Raw genomic sequence first — 22,078 nt, 5'->3', positions numbered from 1 at the left:
ATTCATTTTAAAAAATACTGTTTTCCAATGCATTACCGCTTGAAACACTGGCCTCAGCGAACTCAGATGCTTGGTAGAGAATGCCCTCTGCTGTTAAAAACCAGTATTGCTGCTGTGGAGGAACAACTGCAGCTCTACCCGACTCCTTCTCAAGGTATTATTTTACAACTACCCTCTCGTTCCTCTTGCCAAGTAAAAGTAATCATTCTTAGAAGAAAGTGGTTGCAGAATCTGGGCAGTCCTTATGCAGCAGCCTTGACATGGGCAGAACTATAATTTCATTTTAAAGATATTATCTAACATGCTGCCTTTGTTTTCAGCTGTTTAGAGATATGGTGCTCTGCTATCATAACCAATTTTATTAATAGTGTGGTTTTATTATGAGCTCCTTCATTCTTTTGGAGATCTGAGACAGATAAAGCTGGGACCTGTGATTTGTTCCTCTCCCAGTTATGATGTGTGACTCCTGTTTCCTCAGATGACTCTCCCGTTTTTTTACCTGATTCAAACCACTTCATCAGAGGAACTGTAGGAAAGGCTTTCTCTGAATTCAATTTAATGATACATTTTCTGGATATTGGGGAGCATAGAAGAGCTCTGACCTGTAAAAAAGCTGTATAAAAATGGCATTCCTGGTAGACTGAATACACCAAATAGCAGAATACAGCTCTGCTCTCTAAAACACCCAGAAACTCAGCATAAGTAATCCTAATTAAGGATGAAATAAGCTTTGCCTTTCCTGAATACTCAACCTCCCATCTTGTATCCCCAAAAATGCTCTAGCCCTGCTCCAAGGCTTCGCAACTCCACTGTTCTGTGTCTAAGAAGTGATTTTTCTAAAAAATTACAGGTCACTTTTTTACTAATTTTACTAATGAAAGAGCTATAAAACAGCTGAACATAGCACATGCTAGGAGATTGTCCTAAAAATAAATGTTTACATGTTTTCACCTGACAGAGAGACAGCAGCACAGGATAAGTGGCATGGTTATTTTATACTTTAAGGCAATTCCTTGAAGTGCTGCCCCACAGATCTCTGCCTTACTCATGTATTTCCCCACTGCGACTTCACCACTTCACTATGAATTGCAGCTCATTTCAAGAACAGACTGAAATTTCTGAAGGTCTTCAATGATTGTCACTAGGTTATATTCAAACATCCCAGGGAGTTTGGAGAAGCACTGGATAGGAAAAAAAACATTCATTGGCTTACTATTGTTATGTGAATGAGGCAAAAAGCCTGCAGTATATGATCATTAATGGAATATGTAGTTCAGCTTTTTGTGACCAGCATCATTTGAGACTGGGAGTGACATCCCCCACTCATACACACAGTGCAATTCCTTTTTCTAATGAACTGCAGTACTCACCACTACAAGATCAACCAGTTAATTACAGTAAATCTAAAGCAAGCTTGATAAATTTTTAGTGAGGGGAACGGCAAGAACAAGAAACGGCAAGTTTGAAATACAACTTTATTTTTTTAATCAATATGCAATCTACAAAACGTTATTACAGGATCATCAGCATGATCTGTTTACAGTTAAACTGACAAAAATAAAATTATATTTTCCATTAAGAATAACAGCACTGCTTCAGAGTTATCAAAATTACAGCTAAGAATTACTAACTGCAGCAGTTAGTTACCGTGTTTAGTCAACAAAAAGACAAATAAATGTGAAATAAAGATGTGGACGCCAGTACTGCAGCTAAGAAGTCTGTCAAATAAAACAAATGCTACTAGAAGCAACGTGTGAAAGTATATTTTCAAATGTAGAGTTTTGGACAATTTATATGGCGCATAAGGATGACCATGGCTTGGCATCACATTCAATGGAGTGCACCACCACCCTCATTTTTAAGAGCTGCTCCCTGCCCAGGAGCAGTCAGAGCATCATTCCCTGTCACTGCAAGGCTTCAGCTTTGACACCCAGTTACACCTCCTTTCATCTCTTTTGTTCTCTCTTCTGGTTGGAATAAGCATGCATTTCAGGTTGCTTATTGACCAGCATCAAAAATATTCTACAGTGTTTTCTTTTCCTGCCCATTACAACTATTCATTTCTTTTTTCTTTCTTTTTGCCGCTCCTTTATTCTTACAGACTTTGATGCAGATCCCATTTTGTCAGTTAAAAGACTTCCATTGACTTCAATGGGTGTTTTTGAATCCAAAGTTATATCAAGTATTATCTATGGCAACACAACTAGTGTAAGAAACGTTAATGCAAAGACATTTGTCAGTTTGAGCAAATACAATAGATTTGTAAATAAAGAAAACGCTTTAAAAATAGCTGTTCTCATTGATTTCCATTTAAAATATAAAACATCCCAAGCTCTGCTTCTCCTTTGGGAAGGAAACACAGGTAACATCTAAACACTGCCCTGCAGTAAATTTTAGTGAAGTGTACGCATCTGAAGTGAGCAGAACAGTTGGAAGAATTTCAGTGAGTGCAGGTGCTAGCTGCAGGCAAGCACAGCTCACATACACACAACCCCTGCTTCCTTGTACCATGCCAGCATACCTCATGGGCTATTTAAAGCTCCAGTCCCTCTGTCAGCTGGACACTGAGTACCTCGACATGTTATAGCAACTGTTCCTTACCCAGTTCCCCCCCCAGAATGCAGTTAGACAATTTACTGCCCAGATTTCTAAACAATAAAGATCAGTATGTTTACTTACCATCAGCTACTATAGCATTCATAGAAAATGTTAGCAATTAAGTGTTAAACACTGAGAATATTTGTTCAACTGGTTATATTCAGTGGTATCAGAGCACGCAGAAGAAATATTAGAAAAGGGAAGCCAGTGTTTCTGCTTTAGATTGTTGCAATAGAAAGGGAAGTTAGAATTTGATGGGGAGAATTAGGTCAACCCAAACTTTCTGTCATTGAACTGCCTTACATTTTTCAATATTCTGACAGTAAGGCACAAAATCACCTGTTTGAGACTGAAGAGGGTAGTTTTTCAGCCTTAGACTTGTTGTGAAAACCATGAATGAAACAGTAACTTTCTTTCTTTCATTCCATCTTTGTGGAGTGGATTCCCTGTGACCCTGATCCCATTCCTGTTAAAGCGAACAGAGAGTCTGGCAAGCCTTAGATGGAAATTCACAATTGTGCCATGTGGAGAAAGCTGCAGCTTGACCTATCTCTGTTAATGAGCTCAGTAAGGCGGAATGATCACTTGCACCATACCAGATAGAATAAGGACTGATTACCAGGAAAGGCAAATTTATAATGCAGCTTTGCAGCTCTACCATAGCCATGGACTTAAATGAATCACAGACCTCTGCCATGGTGCTAATTATAAAAGTGTTGCCCCAGCATGCACTTGTATCACTCAGTTCAGTTCGGAAGTAAATAAACCAAAATTAAATTTGAATACAATAAACCAAACATGATTTGAAGATGCTAATGGCTACTAAAGGCAAAAGAGGAATGGAGGATGCAGTATCTGAGACATATTTTGGATCCCTACTGTACTCAAATGCTTGCTTAGATTTATGATATCACATCTGCCAATAAAAAGGGATAATATAAAGATGACAAAATAGCATAATAGTCTTTCTGGGGCTTTGGCAGTGTAATACCCATAAAAGCCTGCTCCCAGGACTTACTACAGAATCTATTACCCATCTCATTCTCAGCTTCCAAACAGGGAGAAAAGTTTATTGTGGTGAACTACGTTCATATTACAGCCTTCTGTTTCCTCCAACTGGTAAGTTCCTCAGTGCATATCCCACGTTTTTCTACTTTGGCAGAATAACATTTATCTGTATTTTTACAGTGCTCATATAAGCAGTTACAAGCTGTAGAAAAATATAAAGTGAAACTCTGTGCATTACTGTATTTTTGTTCTCCAAACATGTCCATTTCAAGTAAGGATTGCTTTAGGAAAAAATAAAAACATACTAAGAATATTTTTTCAACTTACTGTATTTCTTGGAGTGGGAATTACAGCCTGCATAAAATGATTAAGGGAATAACGGCTGTAAGGAAGTGAAGAAACTCTTCCTAAATTACAATGATAGGACATTAATACATTAATAAAGTGTTAGTAGCTATTTGGTGAAGTAACACAGCTTCACTTCCTTTGTAACAGTCTATTCCTGCACCGTTTCCCTCCAGAAAGGCCGTCAGCCAGTGGCACGATGAAATCTCACTTCCCATGCATGGGAAGACATGCTCTCTGTCTTGAGGCTCCTTCAAGCAGCAGTGCAGAAGCTCCTGCAGTTTCCAAAGCAATATCTGGACCCTGCATCCTAAAGGAGCAATTGGTAGCAAGTCACCATTTTTTTCAATTTACACTCTGCTGGTGTAAATTATCAGAGCTTCATCAAATGAAAAGGAACTGGGCTGATTTATGCTATCCGCCCCCTCACTTGCTGCAGCAGTGGAAAAAAAAAAGTCTAATGCTGACACAGACAGAAGTGCTGGGAAGAAAAAGACTGCCACAGAAAAATGAGGAATATTACTGCAGGAGAACTTTTCCCATTTTACCAATGAAATCACCCTGGTTCTAACTCATTAGTTTAAGCTCTCATAGAGAATAATATTACAATTTGTTCTGCTCACATAAATTGTGGAGAACAGAAATATAGGGGATGGAGGATTTCAAGCATCACTAAAAAAGATGTAATTGGTCCTGCTGGACCCTACACAGATGCTGGTCTGCATGTAAGAGCCCTGGCAGGTTTTATTGCTGATATTATATGTCCAAGTGACTCAAACTCTTTGAGTAGTGCTGTTAGGTTTCAATGTGGAATATGAGATTGTTCCCAAGTCATAGATATGCAAGAGGAAAAAATATATATTATGATCAGTCAAATAAGTGCTCGTATCTTGCAAACCTTTATAAGCAGACCTTGTCCATATCGGTTTTTCCATGACAGGAACATGACTTGAACACAAGCCAATAGAATGAGTGCTGATTTGCAGAATCAAACCCAAAAGCACTTAAAAATATATTCAGTGACTTCTTTTATGTGAAAGTAGGTCATCGTGCTGTTTCTAACAATAGAATTGCCTGTGTAAATACCCTACAATGATGGCCGTTGTTCTCTTTCACTGCATCAAGCAGTTGCCAGCCTTATCTGGATCTTCTCCATCAAGCCTAATCCACTTCTTTTCAATTTCAACCTGTAGTTAGAAAACAAAAGGCAGGTAGAATTAGCAAACAACTGAAAGCATGTTCTGCAGCAATGGCACAAATAATAGCTTTGATGCAGAATTAAGACATTTCCAGACCAACAGATTTCAAAACTACTGCTCCCAAAAATAGCTCACTGAGGAAAAACAAGGCTGCATTTACAGTTCTGTTTTTCAACATCATCTTCGATCAGACAAGGAATTATTTTTTAATGGTTCCTTGCTTGAAGCCATTATCTCAAGCAAATGAAAGGTTAGGATACTGTATGAAGAGAGTAGGGCAAAGAAAGAAAAGGAAAAAAAAATGGAAATGCAGAACTGAAGATACCTGGCAATGGTAAAAAGCTTTCTGAATCACGTGCTTCTGGGGCTGCACATCACTCTCTAAGCCCAGTGACTTCACTTCTGTTCCTGAGGCACAGGCATCGTGAATAACAAACTGCACAGTGGCGAATGGATACCAGTCAGAAGGTATTTCCTGGTCTGATCCTAGCTCCAGTTTGTAGGACAGGCTGTGTGGCTGATCTGCACCTTGAGAAAGGAAGTGACAGACAAACAAACAGAAAAAAAAGCATCAGTTAATTATCTTTTTCTTTGTTTCTAACGCATGGTTAATCTGCTGGCAGGAGATCACAGCTCTATTTTTTATTAAGGCAAAGCTGTTATGTTGTACATTATCCTATCAAATTTGCTGCTTGGACATATGGAGGCACCTTACTCACTTTTTTCTCTTCAGCACACTTTTCACTGTAGTTTTACAAATTAATTTACATACAATTTATTAGATCCTCCCAGCTTCTGATTAAGAAGAGAATAGTAAAAATGGCTGCTAAATTCAGACTACAAGGGAATAAACTCAGTTTTCACTCAAAAATACAATTCTTACTTTAAGTCTCATAGAAAAATGAAAACTGGAAGACCCAGCTTAGCCAAGACAGAGATGCCTCCCTGTGCCCAACAACCACGTTTTTCAGAGCTTTCTGCTGTAGGAATTTCACTGGGATGTTGATTGCAAGAAATACAGCTATCTTACATACAATCATTTATTACTGGAGGTCTATGGTAGGAAGATAAGGGCACAGCTCAGACTGCAGCTCAAACAAGATGTGGTGCAGCTGCCAGGATACAAGCTGCCTGCACACCTTTTCTAGTTTTGCTTCTGCTATGGGAAAAGAACACTTCTACTTCTCCCCAACGAAGACACTGCTGAAGTAACTGTCCTGTTGTAATGTGGGAATGGTAAAGGAAACCATTTCTTTCACCTGGTACACAGGAACACCAGGGTGAAATGCCAGCCTTCCAAATAAAAAAAGCTGAGATGGGCAGGACCACTAGGAAGGAAAGCAGTATAACATAATAAAAAGAACCCTTTCTATCACATCTGCATTGTCAAATTCTTCAGGGCATAGAGAAACAATTCTGCCTTTCCTTTCTTCTCCAGCATCAGAATAAACAACCAAGTTCCATTTGGCTTCAGGCCAAGAAAAGCAAAGAAAGGATTGGTCGAATTTTGTGAAAAATGGGCTTCACACTGTATATTTGGCTTTTATCCATTATACTGACTGGCATCTCAAAGTTTAAGCAAAAAGTCTCATTCTTTCTTCTGCCAGTTCCAGCTATCAATTTTGCACCCAAATGAAAGAAATACTGAAGACAGAAGTAACATACACCGAGCTTTATCCACCCATGGGAATCATCAACATATCATCAACATAGTGCTGGGTCATTCACGGCACTAAAGAACATTGATACCCAGTTTACATAAAGGTCTTAGGCAAAGAAATGCAGTGCCAGGGGCATGCAGCATGTGGACAAAAAGACATTACGCAGATAGATAAAACTGTAATTTCAGGTATTTTATTATAGAAATGAAGGAAGGATCACAGTCAGAAGCAAGTATTCTAGCTCTTTGAGAGGGAAGCTGAGAAGGACTAAATAACTGTGAGGAGATGACAGCTGGTCACTCATACACAGTGACAGGCAGGTCTGTATCCCACTGTGATGTGGGTCTTGTCCATGATTTCTGCTGGTAATCCCTTCCTGTGGCCAAGCACATTTCTCCCACGCTAGCACTCTCTTGCTCCATAATCACTCTTCCAGACTGCCCAGACACGACAAAGCAATCCGCTGCTGTGCAAAGCCTTTCCATTCTTCAATCTGCTCTTGTTCCAGCAGTAGTTGTGACAGCAACACCAACAGTGAAGAAGACCAGATGTAGCACTCCATTCCAAAGCTAAATTGCTGGCTGCCACCTTGTATCTGGCACTGCAACCCACCTGAGCTGTACTCCTCATGGTTTCAAGGACCTGCTGAGTTGGGATGTGCTAACTGCTCAACAGCCACAGGCATAGAATCCCAGGCAAAACAGCAGTGGCTGCAACACTAAGGTGGCAGATCACGTTCTCTCTCAGCCTATTGAGGCTATGGTTGATAACAATCTGAGGAGAAAGAGTTTGTCCAGCAGCATCTTTTTTGGAGTTCATTTATGATGGAAAGAGTATACATCTAGGGCTTTTTGGAAATCAGATTCTTCCTGTGGGAGGGAGGCCTGTGAAGAAACAAGTAGTAATGGGAGTTGTCTGGAAAAGCATTTTGTCTTCTGAGAATGGCAATCTGTGAAATAACCACTGCTTGAATTTTTTCTGGATGAATAAATGTCGATGGTAAATGTCCACATGATCTCAGATGAAGATATAAATGGGCTGTTCCTCTTGGAACTAGAGGATGCTAGAGGATCCTCTTTTAGACAAGGCGTAGTTATGATTCAGATACCACATAGCACTTAAAAATACATCTAGGCTTCTATTCCAGGTAACACAGGCTGTGACAGGCAGAGCGCTTGATGTGATCTTGGTGTTGGGGTCTGGTAGGTTCTGGGGCTCTTTCTTTCTGCTAGGTTGTAGCCTGCAAAAATAAAGATTACAGTTTTGGGATCTGGTTAAGGCTCTGCCCCAAGTCCTCTGGAGCAGCATCCACTTGGCTCTTTTACTTAACCCCAAAACATAGGAATTCCCTCAACACCTACTGCAACAACAGAGGTACTCACCGTTTGTAGACAAGTTCCTCTGCCTGCTGGTAGGCACTAGTAGGATCATCAGCTGTTGGATGTGAAGTGATCAACCAGCACAGCACTCAGAAGATGCTGAGCATTGCTTCAGTTTTCACCTAAAATTTGCCAGTCCTCATCAGCTCTGCTCCATGAAACTGTTGTTTCCCAGTCTAGTACCAACACTGGAGTTAGAAGAAAGAGAGGCTGTGTGTACAAAATCTTTTGCAAAAGAAACAGTAATGCTAAATAAACTAGACGTTGGCCAGAAACAGAGAAAACGTGGCAAAAACAAGCAGGCACAGGGTAAACTTGTAAAGTTGCCCAGTGGAAGCTAAGAGAACATACTATTCAGATGCTTGTCTAGCTGTGCAAAACACGTACTTTCAGGCATCATGGAGACATGGCCATCTGGCCTGACGGAAACAAATCACTTCTGAAAGGTAACTGGATAATCTGGGGAGAAAAATGGAGCTTTTACTGGCTAACTTGAGAGACAGAAATCCTGGGTCTGAGGTGATCAGACAACTTGTTACAAGTTTTTTGAACTAAGAGACCTAAATCCTATTTTACATCTGCCAATCTGGTTCTTATCTCCAAAAAAATATTCCAAACTATTGCTCCAATCATCTGAAGAATAACAAACAAAAACAAACAAACAACTGTCTATGAAATGAGATTCAAACTGTCATCTGGCATTCAGATAGCGCTTCACAGGCTATTATTAATCTAACTTTGCTGCCTTTACTCACGCTATTTAGCACCCAGTCACCCAAGGTAGCATTCAAGCAACCTTGATCTGAGAAAGGCTCATGAATTCAGACAATTCAGTCCATAGCAAGGGTCCAAAGACAGATGGGCATTGCAGGAAATACCACAGGCAGAAATTTACATAGCAAAAGATTAAAACACAGCAATTGCAAGTGTAGTGCCTCCCAGGCTCCCCAGGCAACACATTGCATGGCTCCTCCAGTGCAAAGGCCAGCCCCAGCACTGTGCTGAAATCACTGAATGTTCTACATTTCTATATATAAAGTCCTGATTTCACAAACAGCAGATTTACTCAATATGCAGAAACTTAATTGGATTAACCTTTCCAAGGCCAAGGCTTTTTAACCTTTTGTCAATCTATGCTAACACTCAGGCTCCTAACTGTCCATTTATACATCTAAATAAGCACAGGCAGCTTTAAAAATCTGTGGTATCTCAGAGCTGACATAGCGTTCGCTTCACCAGCAGTCCTCCACAGAAGCAATTTAGTAGAACCCAGTGAATACTAACGCATTTCAATGTCTATAAATGGAATTACAACATGACTGCAAGCAATCTTTCCCTCCTCCCCCCCCCCCCCCCCCCCCCATTTTTTAAGCCTTGAACAAAAGCTTTTTGAAAGCAAAAACCTCGGCATATTTTTTCTTGCTGCAATAAACACATTAGGAATGTTTACATATTTCCTTTAGTTTGATTGCCTCAAGATTTTTGGCATGCCTTGGGACAGTTCTATTTTTAAAATCTTCACTGTGTACAGAATACTTGATAATAAGCTTTAAAATTTGACTGGGCAGAACTACTACTGAAATGTTTTCCCAAACACGTGAGCATTCCAAGAATACAGATGATTTTGCAGATCTCAGCCAGAGGAATTATTCAGATATCCAAGATTTAAAGTACTCTTGAAAAACAATGTAAAGCTGTAGGATGCCACAAAAAGAAGGTTCTTATTTTCAAACACCAGAAATCCATGTTTAATTGTGCACATCTAATCTTAAGGTGAATGAACTGCAGGGAATTAAAGACTTAAGAAAACTCATAATCTTCTTTAAAATTGCCTGACTAAAGCTGCTGACTTGATTTTGCAGAAGCAAACCAACACTAAAGGAATATCAAAAGGAATACTGAAGGAATATTAAAAGTGACCCAAAAAGGTAGTCCTGTAAGTCGTGAGAAAACATCCCCCACCCCATTTTTGATGCTGCGTAGAGCCAAGGGTTGGACTCGGTGATCCTTATGGGTCCTTTCCAGCTCAGGATATTCTGTGATTCTATGATCACTTCCTCTCCAAGCAGTCATTCAGTTGCAGAGGAATCAGGACAGATCATATGGCATTGGCCACAGGTCAAGGCAAAGGAAGAGGAAGAAGTGAGATGGTGTTAACACAGTGTCCTTTCTGAATTTGACCTCTGAAGCATTTGTGTCCTCCCTCCCACTGTTTAGATCAATAGAAATGGAAAGGCAAAATTGCTTGAGGTTCAGAAGACCTGAATGCCTAAACATTACAACACAAAAGGCACCAGCACCACAACACAATGTCATCAGTAAAACTACAAGTTCTGGTCTGCCAGCAGCCACACAACACTTCATGCTCACAGCCACCACATCAGCATGTTGATGCAGGATGCTTTGGAATGATATTTTAGCACTAAAAGCAATCTAGTTCATCTACAGACTGAGGATACTATTCTTATTTCATTTGCTCCTGCTTCAATTCTTCTGTTGATATCACAGTCACATAGTAACAATCAGAAGTATTCAAATACAGAAATGTAAATTAAAAAAAAAAAACAACACATAATTAAGCAACTAAGCAGACTGAACATAATTTACAGTTTGTTAAAATAGAGAAGAAAGTAATCCATGGTAGCATCTTTGCCTTTACTTTTTTTTATAATTGCTTTGAATATGAAGTTTTGCCTGCTTACACATCTACTGTCAGGTGATCGTGTCAAATTAGCATACCTGAAACTAGGTATTTCAAAGACTAAACCTTCTCTGAACATTTTAAAGAGGTAATTAGTCCAGACAGAATATTACAAGACTAGCCCAATACTATACATATATCCCCTTTTTAAAAGTACAGATTTTGCCCAAAGTTTAGGTAATTGCTTTAATAATCTTACAGATTCCCAAAGTCTCAAATACATATAAATACCCATCCAAGGAAAGGACCAAGTGCATTCACTCAACAGAACTTAAAGCAGAATAATATACTCTTCAAGAGTTTGTATACCTTTAGACAAGGTGTACTTAAGCCTAGTAATCTCATAATATCATAGAATGGCCTGGGTTGAAAAGGACCACTATCTTCACCTAGTTTCAACCCCCTGCTATGTGCAGGGTCACCAACCAGCAGACCAGGCTGCCCAGAGCCACATCCAGCCTGGCCTTGAATGCCTCCAGGGATGGGGCATCCACAACCTCCTTGGGCAGCCTGTTCCAGTGCATCACCACCCTCTGTGTGAAAAACTTCCTCCTAATATCTAACCTAAACCTCCCTGTCTCAGTTTAAAAACCATTCCCCCTTGTCCTATCACGAGCCACCCTCATAAACAGCCATTCCCGCTCCTGTTGATACGCTCCTTTTAAGTACAGAAGGGCCACAATGAGGTCTCCCTGGAGCCTTCTCTTCTCCAAGCTAAACAAGCCCAGTTCCCTCAACCTTTCCTTACAGGAGAGGTGCTCCAGTCCTCTGTCATCAATATGATAAAAAAAATAGGAATTTTAAAACCATATATTTCTATGTTCCTGTGTCTCTAAATTATATTTCTTTTTGCAACTAAAGCAAAAGGGAGCCAACTATTTTACTTAGTGAAATATTAACAATTCCGATGTCCATGAGTATAAATCTAGCTGGCTTTATTGCTGTAAGTATCTACTGAGGTATCACCATCAGAGAGCAACCGGAATGAAGTGGGAGTCATTCTTTGGCAGTGCAGTAATTGCCACAAACACACCACCTCAATGCACAAACCCATAGAGGAGGCAGTAGATAACAGCCTTTGCAGAAGCACAGACAAACTGCTCCGAGTTTGACATGGCACTTTCTAGTTAAAGATTATATCTACCATTTAATAACAGAGACTAGAAAGCCACAATGCAGCAGTTCCAATACCACCCTTTCTATTAACTGTGTGGCACTGGGTTGGCACCACCGTCGAGCAGAAATCTGTGAAGCTTAAACCCTTCCATCTTTTCTTACTCCAGGCTTGAGGTTTACTCAAAATGATGAGATCCACTTTCATGCTACTGTAACCTTACAATTACTGACTCCACTGAATTGGGAAAATGCCCTTAAATAAAAAAATTATGCAGACAAGTGTAAGAACAAAAACCCTGAGAAGACGTGCACCCAAGCCCATCAATTTATAGAGCGAATTATTTACTTGAGTTTTTATCTGGAAGCCTGTCTATCTTCCACACAACAGCCCTGTAGGCACTCTCATATTTTGCCGTTCCAATTGAGACTTGTATTACAGGATCAGATTCGATCTCATGTAAAGAACCAAGGCACGTTCTTCTGTTCATTTTTGCTTTTAGGGACTTCTGCCTTTGCAAGTTCATGGTCCAAAGTGCTTTGACCCACTGTGCAGGAACCGGAAAGTGTATCATAACATTTTCACAGCATTTCACAGAGGGCAACCGTGTTGGGATCAGAGCAGTTGAAGACATATTTATAAAAGCCTGAAGTTCTACATATGCCCCCTGAACTACAACCATTGCCTTCAGAGAAAATGGAAGGTCTTCTCCATGATACTGTGTCCTGAAACGCATTAGCTCCAGCCTACAGGCATCAGGGGGTGTAAACTTGATAATTCGCAATTGCTCAAATTCCTGTATTTTGACACAGTTGTGGAAATGGCAATCAAGAATCTTGATCCATTTCTTCTCCACCTCCTTCTCAAAGTAACGCTCATCCCTCTTCTGGAGTTCCAGGTCATTTAGAGTTAGAAAACAGTCAGTACCTCCATTCACAAAACACAAACAATAAACATGTGTGATAACAGCACTTTCTACGAGCTTTCCTTCTCCTTTAGTGACCTTTCCCCAAAAGTTATCCACTATTTCCAGAGTCATTTCTTGTTCTTCATAATTTCTCCTTTGTTTAGAAGTAGTAGGAAGCTTCATAAGCTCTTCCTCAACTGTTACAAGGAAATCAGTGAAGTCATTATAATCTGTGGTTCCCAGCTTTAACATCTGCTCAACCTCTGGCTCATGGATCACTTCTACCTTAGGATGATACCTCCTTTTCTCTGTATAAGATACACACTCAATCTTTACGGTGTGAATTTTTTCTGAAACATTATAGCTCTCTAATTTGGGTTCAGATAGCCTACAGTGTGGCTGAAGCTGGAATTCTTTGAAAGGTTTTTCGAGTCCTTTTTCATAGTACATCTGTAATATTCCTCCAGCCAGGACTCTAAGGTAAATAGGGCCCCATTGCCGAGATGACATCATATTCTTCTTTTCAGGAATCCTCAGCATGAACGGCCATCCATCAGCTTTCCGGCTCCTGAACAGGCTGTGAGGAACAGCTGGGGGATCTTTGTGCCATTCATGAGAACTGGAGATGGGCAGAGTTCCCACAGCATCAGAGCCATCAAATTGCAGGTGTTCAAGCCTCTCACAGATGTAGCTGAAGGAGCCCTGGTTAAGGCTCTTCTGATCATGGCAAAGCTCTTTTTCTTTAGAATGACAAGTGCCTTTATCAAGTACTTTATCTTTCCCGTACACATTAATGTTAGCTGGTGATGTGCTGAGTGAGCATCCTTCATTCCAAAAGGGACTGGAAAAACCACAGTCGGTTTGGAAGTATGGGAACTGCCCCACTGCTGATGACTCTTCTGACTTGTCACAGCTTCCTTGCAGATCAGTGTTTCCTTCATCTACTGATTTGGAGACTGAAGTCTTAACTGAACCATCATTAGTCAAAAGAAGGCTGCTGGGTTTCTGCAAGGCTAGGGAAGAGCAAACCCCAGGTGATGGAGGGTTAGCACTTGGTGGCCATTCAGGAATAGGATAAAGGACATGAATCCCGTGCTTCTGGATGCCTGGGTATTCTCTAGTAGGCGTAGTAAGTGGAGAGTTACTGGGTGGGCCAGGACTCAGGTAGAAGTCAACTACAGGAGATGAGAGTGGAGTGCTACCTGTAGAAGATGATCGACTCGAAGATTCATGCACAGTAGAGAGATTGAGTTTCAGTCCGTTTGCTTTACAACTGCTCTGATTATGCACCAGTTTCTGAGGTGACTGGAAGAGTGGTTCATCATCAAAGGTAACCCAGTTGGCTGGATTTGTGGAACACATCTTGTAGGAGAAATCTGAAGCACTCGCAGATATATCACCCACAAACCATCTATGAAGAAACAAGAGACATAATCAGAAATCAATTCTCTTGAAAGAAAAAATGCGAGAAACCCAACCCTTACAATACTCAAACCACACAAAACTTAAAAATCACGTGCAGTTTATAAGCCATAGAGAATCGTGAAATGGTTTGGGTTGGAAGGGACCTTTTAGACCATCCAGTCACAACCTCTCTGCTGTTGGCAGGAACACCTCCCACTAGATCAGGCTGCCTAAAGTCCCATCCAGCCCGGCCTCAAACAACTCCAGGGATGGAGCAACCACAACTTCTCTGGACAGTGCATCACTACCCTCATAAAAAATTTCTTCCTTTCATCCAATCTAGACATACCTTCTTTTAGTTTAAAATCATTGCCCAATCTAATATATTTTGTGTATTACATGTCCTCTCTGCTCTTGTCATAGACAGTATGATATCCCATGGGTGAAAAGGACCGCATAAAAAAATATTTTCTACCATACAACTTAGCTGCATAATACAGGCAGAGATTTTTCTATACTATGCCTCTGCTTCAAATGAGGTTTCTTATCTTTCTTTCCATTAAAGAACAGTGTTTTACTCAGAATGGTGCAGCTGTCTCCAAGAATAAATCTGGTGCCACAGTGAGCTGTAGCAACTCAGTGCTGATGGAAAAGGTGCACGTATTACTGCTGTCATGGTAAAACCAGTCCACTAAGTTAACTCATGCAATGAACAGCCACTGCAAGGCAGACACTCTCACTGTGTTACAGGCACGGGTGACAGCACCCATATGAGCATCTGCAGGTGAGAGGCCGCAGAGAGGATGCTGCCAACATCAGAACCGACCCATGGCTCACAGCCTGCTCCGTGCTCATACCTGAGCTGCCTCCTGGATCTGGGCAGTTATCACTTCTGTTCTTTCACCCCTGGACTAACACCCTTAGGGATCACATGTATCACAGTGAAGTTAGAGAGGGGAGGTGGAAATGCTCAAGAAAGAGCTAGCCATAAGAGAGCCCTTGTGAGACCTCACCTGCAGCACTGTGTCCAGGCCTGAGGCCCCCAGCACAATGAAGATGAGGAGTTGTTGGAGTGGCTCCAGAGGAGGGCCACGAAGATGTTCAGAGGACTGAAGCACCAAGAAAGGCTGAGAAAGCTGGGCTTGTTCCGCCTGGAGAAGAGAATGCTCTACAGAGACCTCATTGCACCCAGAAGGAGCAAAGAGAAGGAGACCAACATTCTATTTGGTCTGTAGTGAAAAGACAAGGTGGAATGGTTTTAAATTAAAAGAGGGGAAACTGAGGTTAGACCTTGCGGAAAATTCTACACTCAGAGGGTGGTGAGACCCTGGCACCCTGCCCAGAGCTGTGGGTGCCCCATCCCTGGAGGTGCCCAAGGCCAGGTTGGATGGGCCCTGGGCAGCCTGAGTTGGTGGGAGGCAGCCCTGCCCACAGCAGGGGTTGGGGCTGGGTGAGGTGTAGGGTCCCTTCAACCTGAGCCATTCTGTGATTCTCTGATGATACAAATACAATACACTTCTGCTGAAGTGCAGACTAAAAGCCTTCAGCAGAGACGCAATGCTGCCAGTCAAGGCCAAGTAAGTAACAACATATGCTATGTACTGAATTGGCAGGCATCCTGGAAAAAGCACCAGGCTTCAAATCGATTAATAAAACCACACTTCATCAAACACATTAACTTTGGTAAAGTGCACAGCTAGATGTCCTCTAAGCAGGACTGTAACCAGTATTTACTGGTTATTAATTATGCTTGCCTTTGATGTTTTAAACAATTCACTGAAATATAAACTCACTGTAGGATGCATCATCCCCAAAGTTCTTCCTCCCCACTGCTCCTGACTTGATGCAGAAGTAAGAAATAAATTGCTGATGACTGCAAAGGAATCCACTACAATGAAGCACCACAGGGCCTATATAAACACTGTTCATTTGAGAAACATACTCTTATTGTGTCAGAATGCATTCACATTTGCCTGAAAGCACAAGGAAGGCAGAGTTCATTTACACAAAGCCACCTGCACACGCATTACTCTGTTAATTATGCTTAGATAACGATGGCTTAGAGCCATTCTCCTTCATCTACAAACAGACATAGGCTATTTTCTAATTGCAAGGCAAGGATGTGTGCATATAATCACGTAACCACAAAAGCCATTCCTCATCTGTAGCATTTGGAGAATAGTCTGTTTCTAAAGACAACAAACTTCAGCCAAGTTAAATCTTACGCTACAAGTCATTATTGCTTAAAATGTCTCCCTTAATTCTTGGCTAGTTAATAGCCTTGAAGAAATCAAACTGTGACACGAAGCACTCAATCTACTGCTGAACAAATACATGCTTGGCACAGAGACACTCTGGGCCTTCATTATTTTTCTGACCTCTCGACTTTTTTGTACAGTAAAAATATTTACGCTATGCCAGTTATTTTATAAGCGTTCTCCTGTCCACATATAGAGAGGGGGAGGAAAAGAGCAAACAAGTTACAAACGGCTATCATAGTTCAGACACACAGCTACTACTGTATCCTTCACCCACTCCACCCCTTCATCAAAGTCAAAGGGAAGGAAAATCACAGCTTGTTGTTCTCTAGTTTGGTCGTCATTTTCCCTCCTGTTTCACGCTCCCCTCTTCTGTCCCTTCTGTGGTATTAACGACTATTTCTATGCATAGCAAGCTTCAATGCTTTCAGCCTTGCTCCATCCGCATCTGGCATTTACAAAAAGCAAGCAACTGCCAGATAAAGAAGAGCACAGCCGACAGCAAGCTCTTCTTGCTGCTCGGGCTCTGGGAGAGATGCACAGGCACAGCCTGACGGAAATGACGGCGAGCTCAGCAGGCTGCCAAACCCAGCCTTGCCTCCCACTGCTGTGTGCTGAGGGGCAAACCACCAACTACTAAAGCAGAATGAACAAAAAAGACAAGATTAAGTGGAAACATAAGCAAAGACTAATGCAGTTTACAGGAAAAAAACATGCCTTTTGCATCCTAATTCCTTCTCACACGGCGAATGAAGTTTTTTGGTACCCTGTAATATTTCCAGATGTTGAGCTATTTTTTTTCCCAGCTCCTGTTGCTACTCAGACTTTGTAAAACGTGATGTTGCAGATTACTGAGCATGTTTCTTCCTGTTACAAAATGCACTCATAAAGTTGTTTCAGCATACCTGCCAAAGATTTAACTTCAGTCACCACATGTCTGTGAGGAAAATACTTGGGTAGATGGAGCTCTCCTCTGCACGTTCCTGTCAAAGCCTGCAGGTTTCACCTTTTATTACTTTTTCAGAACCAAAAAAAAAAAAAAAAAAAAAAAAAAAAAGGAACACAAGAAGCAAATGTTGCAATAGAATCAGAATGGCCTGGGTTGAAAAGGACCACAATGATCATCTAGTTTCAACCCCCTGCTATGTGCAGGGTCACCAACCAGCAGACCAGGCTGCCCAGAGCCACATCCAGCCTGGCCTTGAATGCCTCCAGGGATGGGGCATCCACAACCTCCTTGGGCAGCCTGTTCCAGTGCGTCACCACCCTCTGTGTGAAAAACTTCCTCTTAATATCTAACCTAAACCTTCTCTGTCTCAGCTTAAAACCATTCCCCCTTGTCCTATCACGAGCCACCCTCATAAACAGCCATTCCCGCTCCTGTTGATACGCTCCCTTTAAGTACTGGAGGGCCACAATGAGGTCTCCCCAGAGCCTTCTCTTCTCCAAGTTAAACAAGCCCAGTTCCCTCAACCTTTCCTCATAGGAGAGGTGCTCCAGCCTTCTGATCATCTTAGTGCTCCTCCTCTGGACCCACTTCAAGATATAGATAGCAGTTCCACTGCTACTGCTCCCTGATCACCCCAACAACCACAAGGAGTGGAGAAAAAAAATCCAAAGAGGTCCTTGAGGGCTATTTTTGTGGTGTCGTGTTAATACGATGACATGCACCCTCTCCACTGTCACAGGCAGCACCATCCACCGAGCACTTAAACATTCACAGCCTTACCTACTTTATGCAGTTTGTTCTCTGATGCTGTTACAATAAGTTAATCTTGCCTCTCGAGTTCTAAGAAGTGCTTCAAATTCCTTCTTAAGAATTAGGGCATTCTTCCTTTAAAAGGCAGTAGAGTCAGGATGCAAAACAGATTCGTCTGGGCTCCAAAAAGCTCCCCTGGGATGCGTGTAAGCGTAACCCAAGCACTTTAGGTAACAGGAAAACAACACGAGACGCCCTTGATCTCTATGACCACATATGCCATGCAGCCCATAGCATCTGAATTACATGCACGTGTAGCATCTCATTCAGATATGTGACAGGAAATGCCCTTTTTAGAATACTAGGATTACAAACAAAGCTGAAATGACAGTTGATCCTAAATTAGACTCCAGCAAACCCAAAAGCTGAGACTCATTTCAGCTCATCCCATTCTGTCCAAAATCATTCTTGCTGTTTATCACATGAACTCAGTCTCTCAGCATCTAACAAACAGAAGTTGCAGCTTAATTTCTTCATTTTATTACCTCAAGGACATAAGGAAGAGGATCCCTGTACCAATATTGTGAGATTTCACAGGCTGTAGCTATTACTGCTTCTAAAATCCCAGATCAAGTTTGCAGATAAAATACTGCTCAACTTCTGCAATCTGCTGCTGCAGTGCAAGCATAAAACTTGCTTGCTGCAAGGAGCAACTCAAAGCATTGGCTTTGGTATGTTTCATCCTTGTTCCTCAGCCAGCTGAGGTCAGCAACCTCCTCCAACTGTGTCTGCACTGCCCTGATGGACTATGACCCCCATACATCAGCACATGGACATTTCCAGGAACATCTCCATCCATTCTTTGCATGCTAACTGGAAATATAACACAAAACTCTCCCTAGTATGCACTGTCCCATAACAACACCATATGATTTTGTTGTACAAGTATGCAGACAATTCTTAAAGCATTTTGCCATAAAGTGTAATGGCTTCATGGGGAGGTAGAAATTCTCTGCAGATTAAGCAGTAACACACATATGGTATATAAAATACCCTAAACATTCTAAGTCCTTGTAATAGCCAACGAAAATATGGCAATTTTATCTCTGAACTTTATAGCCACCTTCCTTGTATTGCTGTGTTGTTTATCATATAACTACACTGAAAAAAAAAAAACAAAGACAACAAAAACTTGAAGAACATCTTCTATGTAAAACATAGGTTGATTTACGCTGATTTGCCTCAAGTTTTGTTACAAGACTGCTATGGCTGCACTTTTATTTAACTCTGCTCCACATCTCCGAGACATAAAAACATCTTCAACCTCTACTGCAGCAAACACAAACAAATGACAAAGCTAACTGGAAACAGGAATTTCTTGGCTTTTGTTTGTGTTTTGGGCTTACACATGGAGTCTCCTGCTGTATTACTCATGTGGTAACTTCTCAAAAACAAGTTGCTGCTGTAAGGGTCAGCAATACTTCAAAGCGTGACAAGAACTGGCGCTTACATTGCTGGCTCTGCAGGGCACGGGCACAGCTGGGAGAAGCTGTCGGGGTGGAATTCTCTGCTCCCAGTCCCAGCAGTGCATCCTCACATCCTCAGCATGAGGCAGGAGCAGCTCTCTCCATCCCGAGTCATGCACAGTTTATGGATACAGCAGCTGATATCACACCCACAGGTGTGAAAAAATTAACACTCTTAATGGCATCAGCACACTGCAGCTCCAGCAGAGCTTATGCTTGCGGTGGGAATAAAGCAAATCTCACAGCTGGATACTGTCTGTGCTGGGGGGAAAAAATAAGGTAGCAAACATACAAACACTGCAGCAAGCATGGGGTAATAGGCTACCGTGTCATTAAAATGTCATGTCTGTTTACTGGCCCAAATGCTCTCTCCCTGGTGTGCCCAAAGCTGAGGACAAAGTGCTGCAGAGCAAAACACCCACTTCTCTGCACAGCCAGACAGGGATGGCCTATCTTGTTCTGTATATACTAGAAGTCCAGCTGGAAGGGATCTTCAGAGATCATCTCCTCCCACTGCCCAACCACCTCAGGGCCAACCAAAAGTTACAGCACTCAATGAGGGCGTTGTCCAATGCCTCCCGAACACTGACAGCCACAGGGCACCAGCTGCCTTGCTATGCTGCCCCTTCCAGTGTCTGACCACCCTCAAGGTGAAGAAGGTTTCCCAATGCCAACTCTGACCCTGCCCTGGCACAGCTCTGTGCTGTTCCCTCCTGCCTTTGGTTCTCAGGAGCAGAGCACCCGCACTTCAGGGAGTGGTTGTATGGCAATTCCGCTCTGCTACCCCAAACCATTCCCATCTTTGCCATAGAGTAACCACACCAACCTTCACTGGTAGGTGCTGGAAATGAGCTTCTCATGCCCGGAACAATTCTACCAGCCCTTCCCTAGCACTTGCATACCAACTAATTGCAAAAACTGCCTTGAAAAGACAACAAAACCATGTGTGATGACTGCTTCGCTTATGCAGAGCTCCCTGTATGGCATACCATGCTCAGGCCCTCAACTCATGTGCATGTTGTCATGGACAGGATGCCACAGTCAGCATGGAATGGAAAAGCTAATTTCAGGGCCTCTTTCCACAAAACTGTGCGCTGGGGGTAGAGATGAAAGACGTATTCTGACAGTTTTACATCAGCATTTAAAGCTTTGCCATACTGGAGTGTTCTACAGGCAGCCCTGGCCCCTTCCTCAAGAGCAGCACAGCACAGCCAGCAGAGCCCTCTGACACAGCAGCACAGCTGGCAGAGCCACCATCTGCAAATGCTGCACCTCTCCCTGTCACAGGGCTTGGGGACTCACATCAACACATCTCCATTGTGTTACTGAATTGGCCCCTGGCCTCAGAGGTGAATGTTGGTGAGACTGCAGCAGAGGTTGAACCTTCCCACCAACATCCCTCTGCGTTTATTGCCGTGGGACAGACGGCAGCAGAGGGGCGATCTGACACTGTGGCATCTGACATACAAGTGCGGATGGAACAAAGGTGAGTCACTGAATTGCTCCATGCAGAGAAATGGCACCCACTGACATTCATGGATACTTGCTGAAAGTTTACCGAGACCCAACAGTGAACATGAGCACAGTGAGGCTGTGGGTGGTGTTTCAGCAGTGGCAACAGCAATTACCTCCACTGGTGCAGATTTGCACAAGTGTAGCATGCAGGCTCTTGTTCATCACTAGCAAAAATGCAGAGCTAACGACAGTGACTATGTTGGAAAGTAGTGTTTTGTAGCTGAGAATTTGCTCTATCAAGAAGTGTTCTATCAGCCTTTGTAGTTTCCATGAAAATAAATAGGAGGCATTACTTTCAGAGCGACCCACATGCAATTCCCATCTCAGTCATACAGGAATCCTCATCCAGATTCCTCTCCAGAATCCTCTAGGATGGACGTGAGAACAGCCCAACTCCCTGAAGCAAAATACTTTAGCTCTCACTCAATACCAATCAGAACTATGAGGCAGGGCTGGCAAACAAGCGAAGCCGTGCCCTCCGGCACCACCCGCTGCGCTGCCGTGTCAGAGGTGACATCCACACACACAAACACGGTCTTCATTTGCTTCAATTAGAGATCTGGACTCGGGTAGCAATGCGAGAAAGCTGCTCCGTTACACTTACACACATCCCATTGTTTTCCCGAGTGAGAGAAAATAACTTTGTGCGGAAGGAGGGAGGAAGGAGGACAACGAGACCCGAGCGCGGAGCCAGGCCCCAACACGGCTTCTGATCAGAGCAAAGCCCAGCACGGCTGCTTCTGTTTCTCCCTCTGTTAGGCACG

General features: G+C 42.3%; 1 protein-coding gene across 6 annotated transcripts in view; it reads right to left on the bottom strand.

The window, feature by feature from the left end:
• Positions 1-1,461: 1,461 nt before the first annotated feature.
• Positions 1,462-22,078, bottom strand: part of STON1 (stonin 1) — a 21,312-nt gene continuing 695 nt past the window's right edge. Inside the window, exons 2-5 of one of the 6 annotated variants that reach the window (XM_085218878.1) lie at positions 12,354-14,323; positions 5,476-5,678; positions 5,038-5,138; positions 1,462-4,261 (exon numbers count right to left, since the gene is read on the bottom strand). In XM_085218878.1, coding sequence (XP_085075004.1) covers positions 5,064-5,138; positions 5,476-5,678; positions 12,354-14,274 — 2,199 coding nt within the window. In that variant the 5' untranslated portion in view covers positions 14,275-14,323 and the 3' untranslated portion in view covers positions 1,462-4,261; positions 5,038-5,063. Of the gene's footprint in view, positions 5,139-5,475; positions 5,679-6,982; positions 8,379-12,353; positions 14,324-17,479; positions 17,617-18,303; positions 21,856-22,078 lie in introns of those variants that run through there. The other 5 variants (XM_085218877.1, XM_085218876.1, XM_085218875.1 and 2 more) reach the window with 5 other exon arrangements.

The sequence above is a fragment of the Meleagris gallopavo genome, chromosome 2 (genome assembly GCF_905368555.1).
Source record: "Meleagris gallopavo chromosome 2, MGAL_WU_HG_1.1, whole genome shotgun sequence".
Lineage (NCBI taxonomy): Eukaryota > Metazoa > Chordata > Aves > Galliformes > Phasianidae > Meleagris > Meleagris gallopavo.
This window is presented reverse-complemented; position numbering and strand designations above follow the sequence as displayed.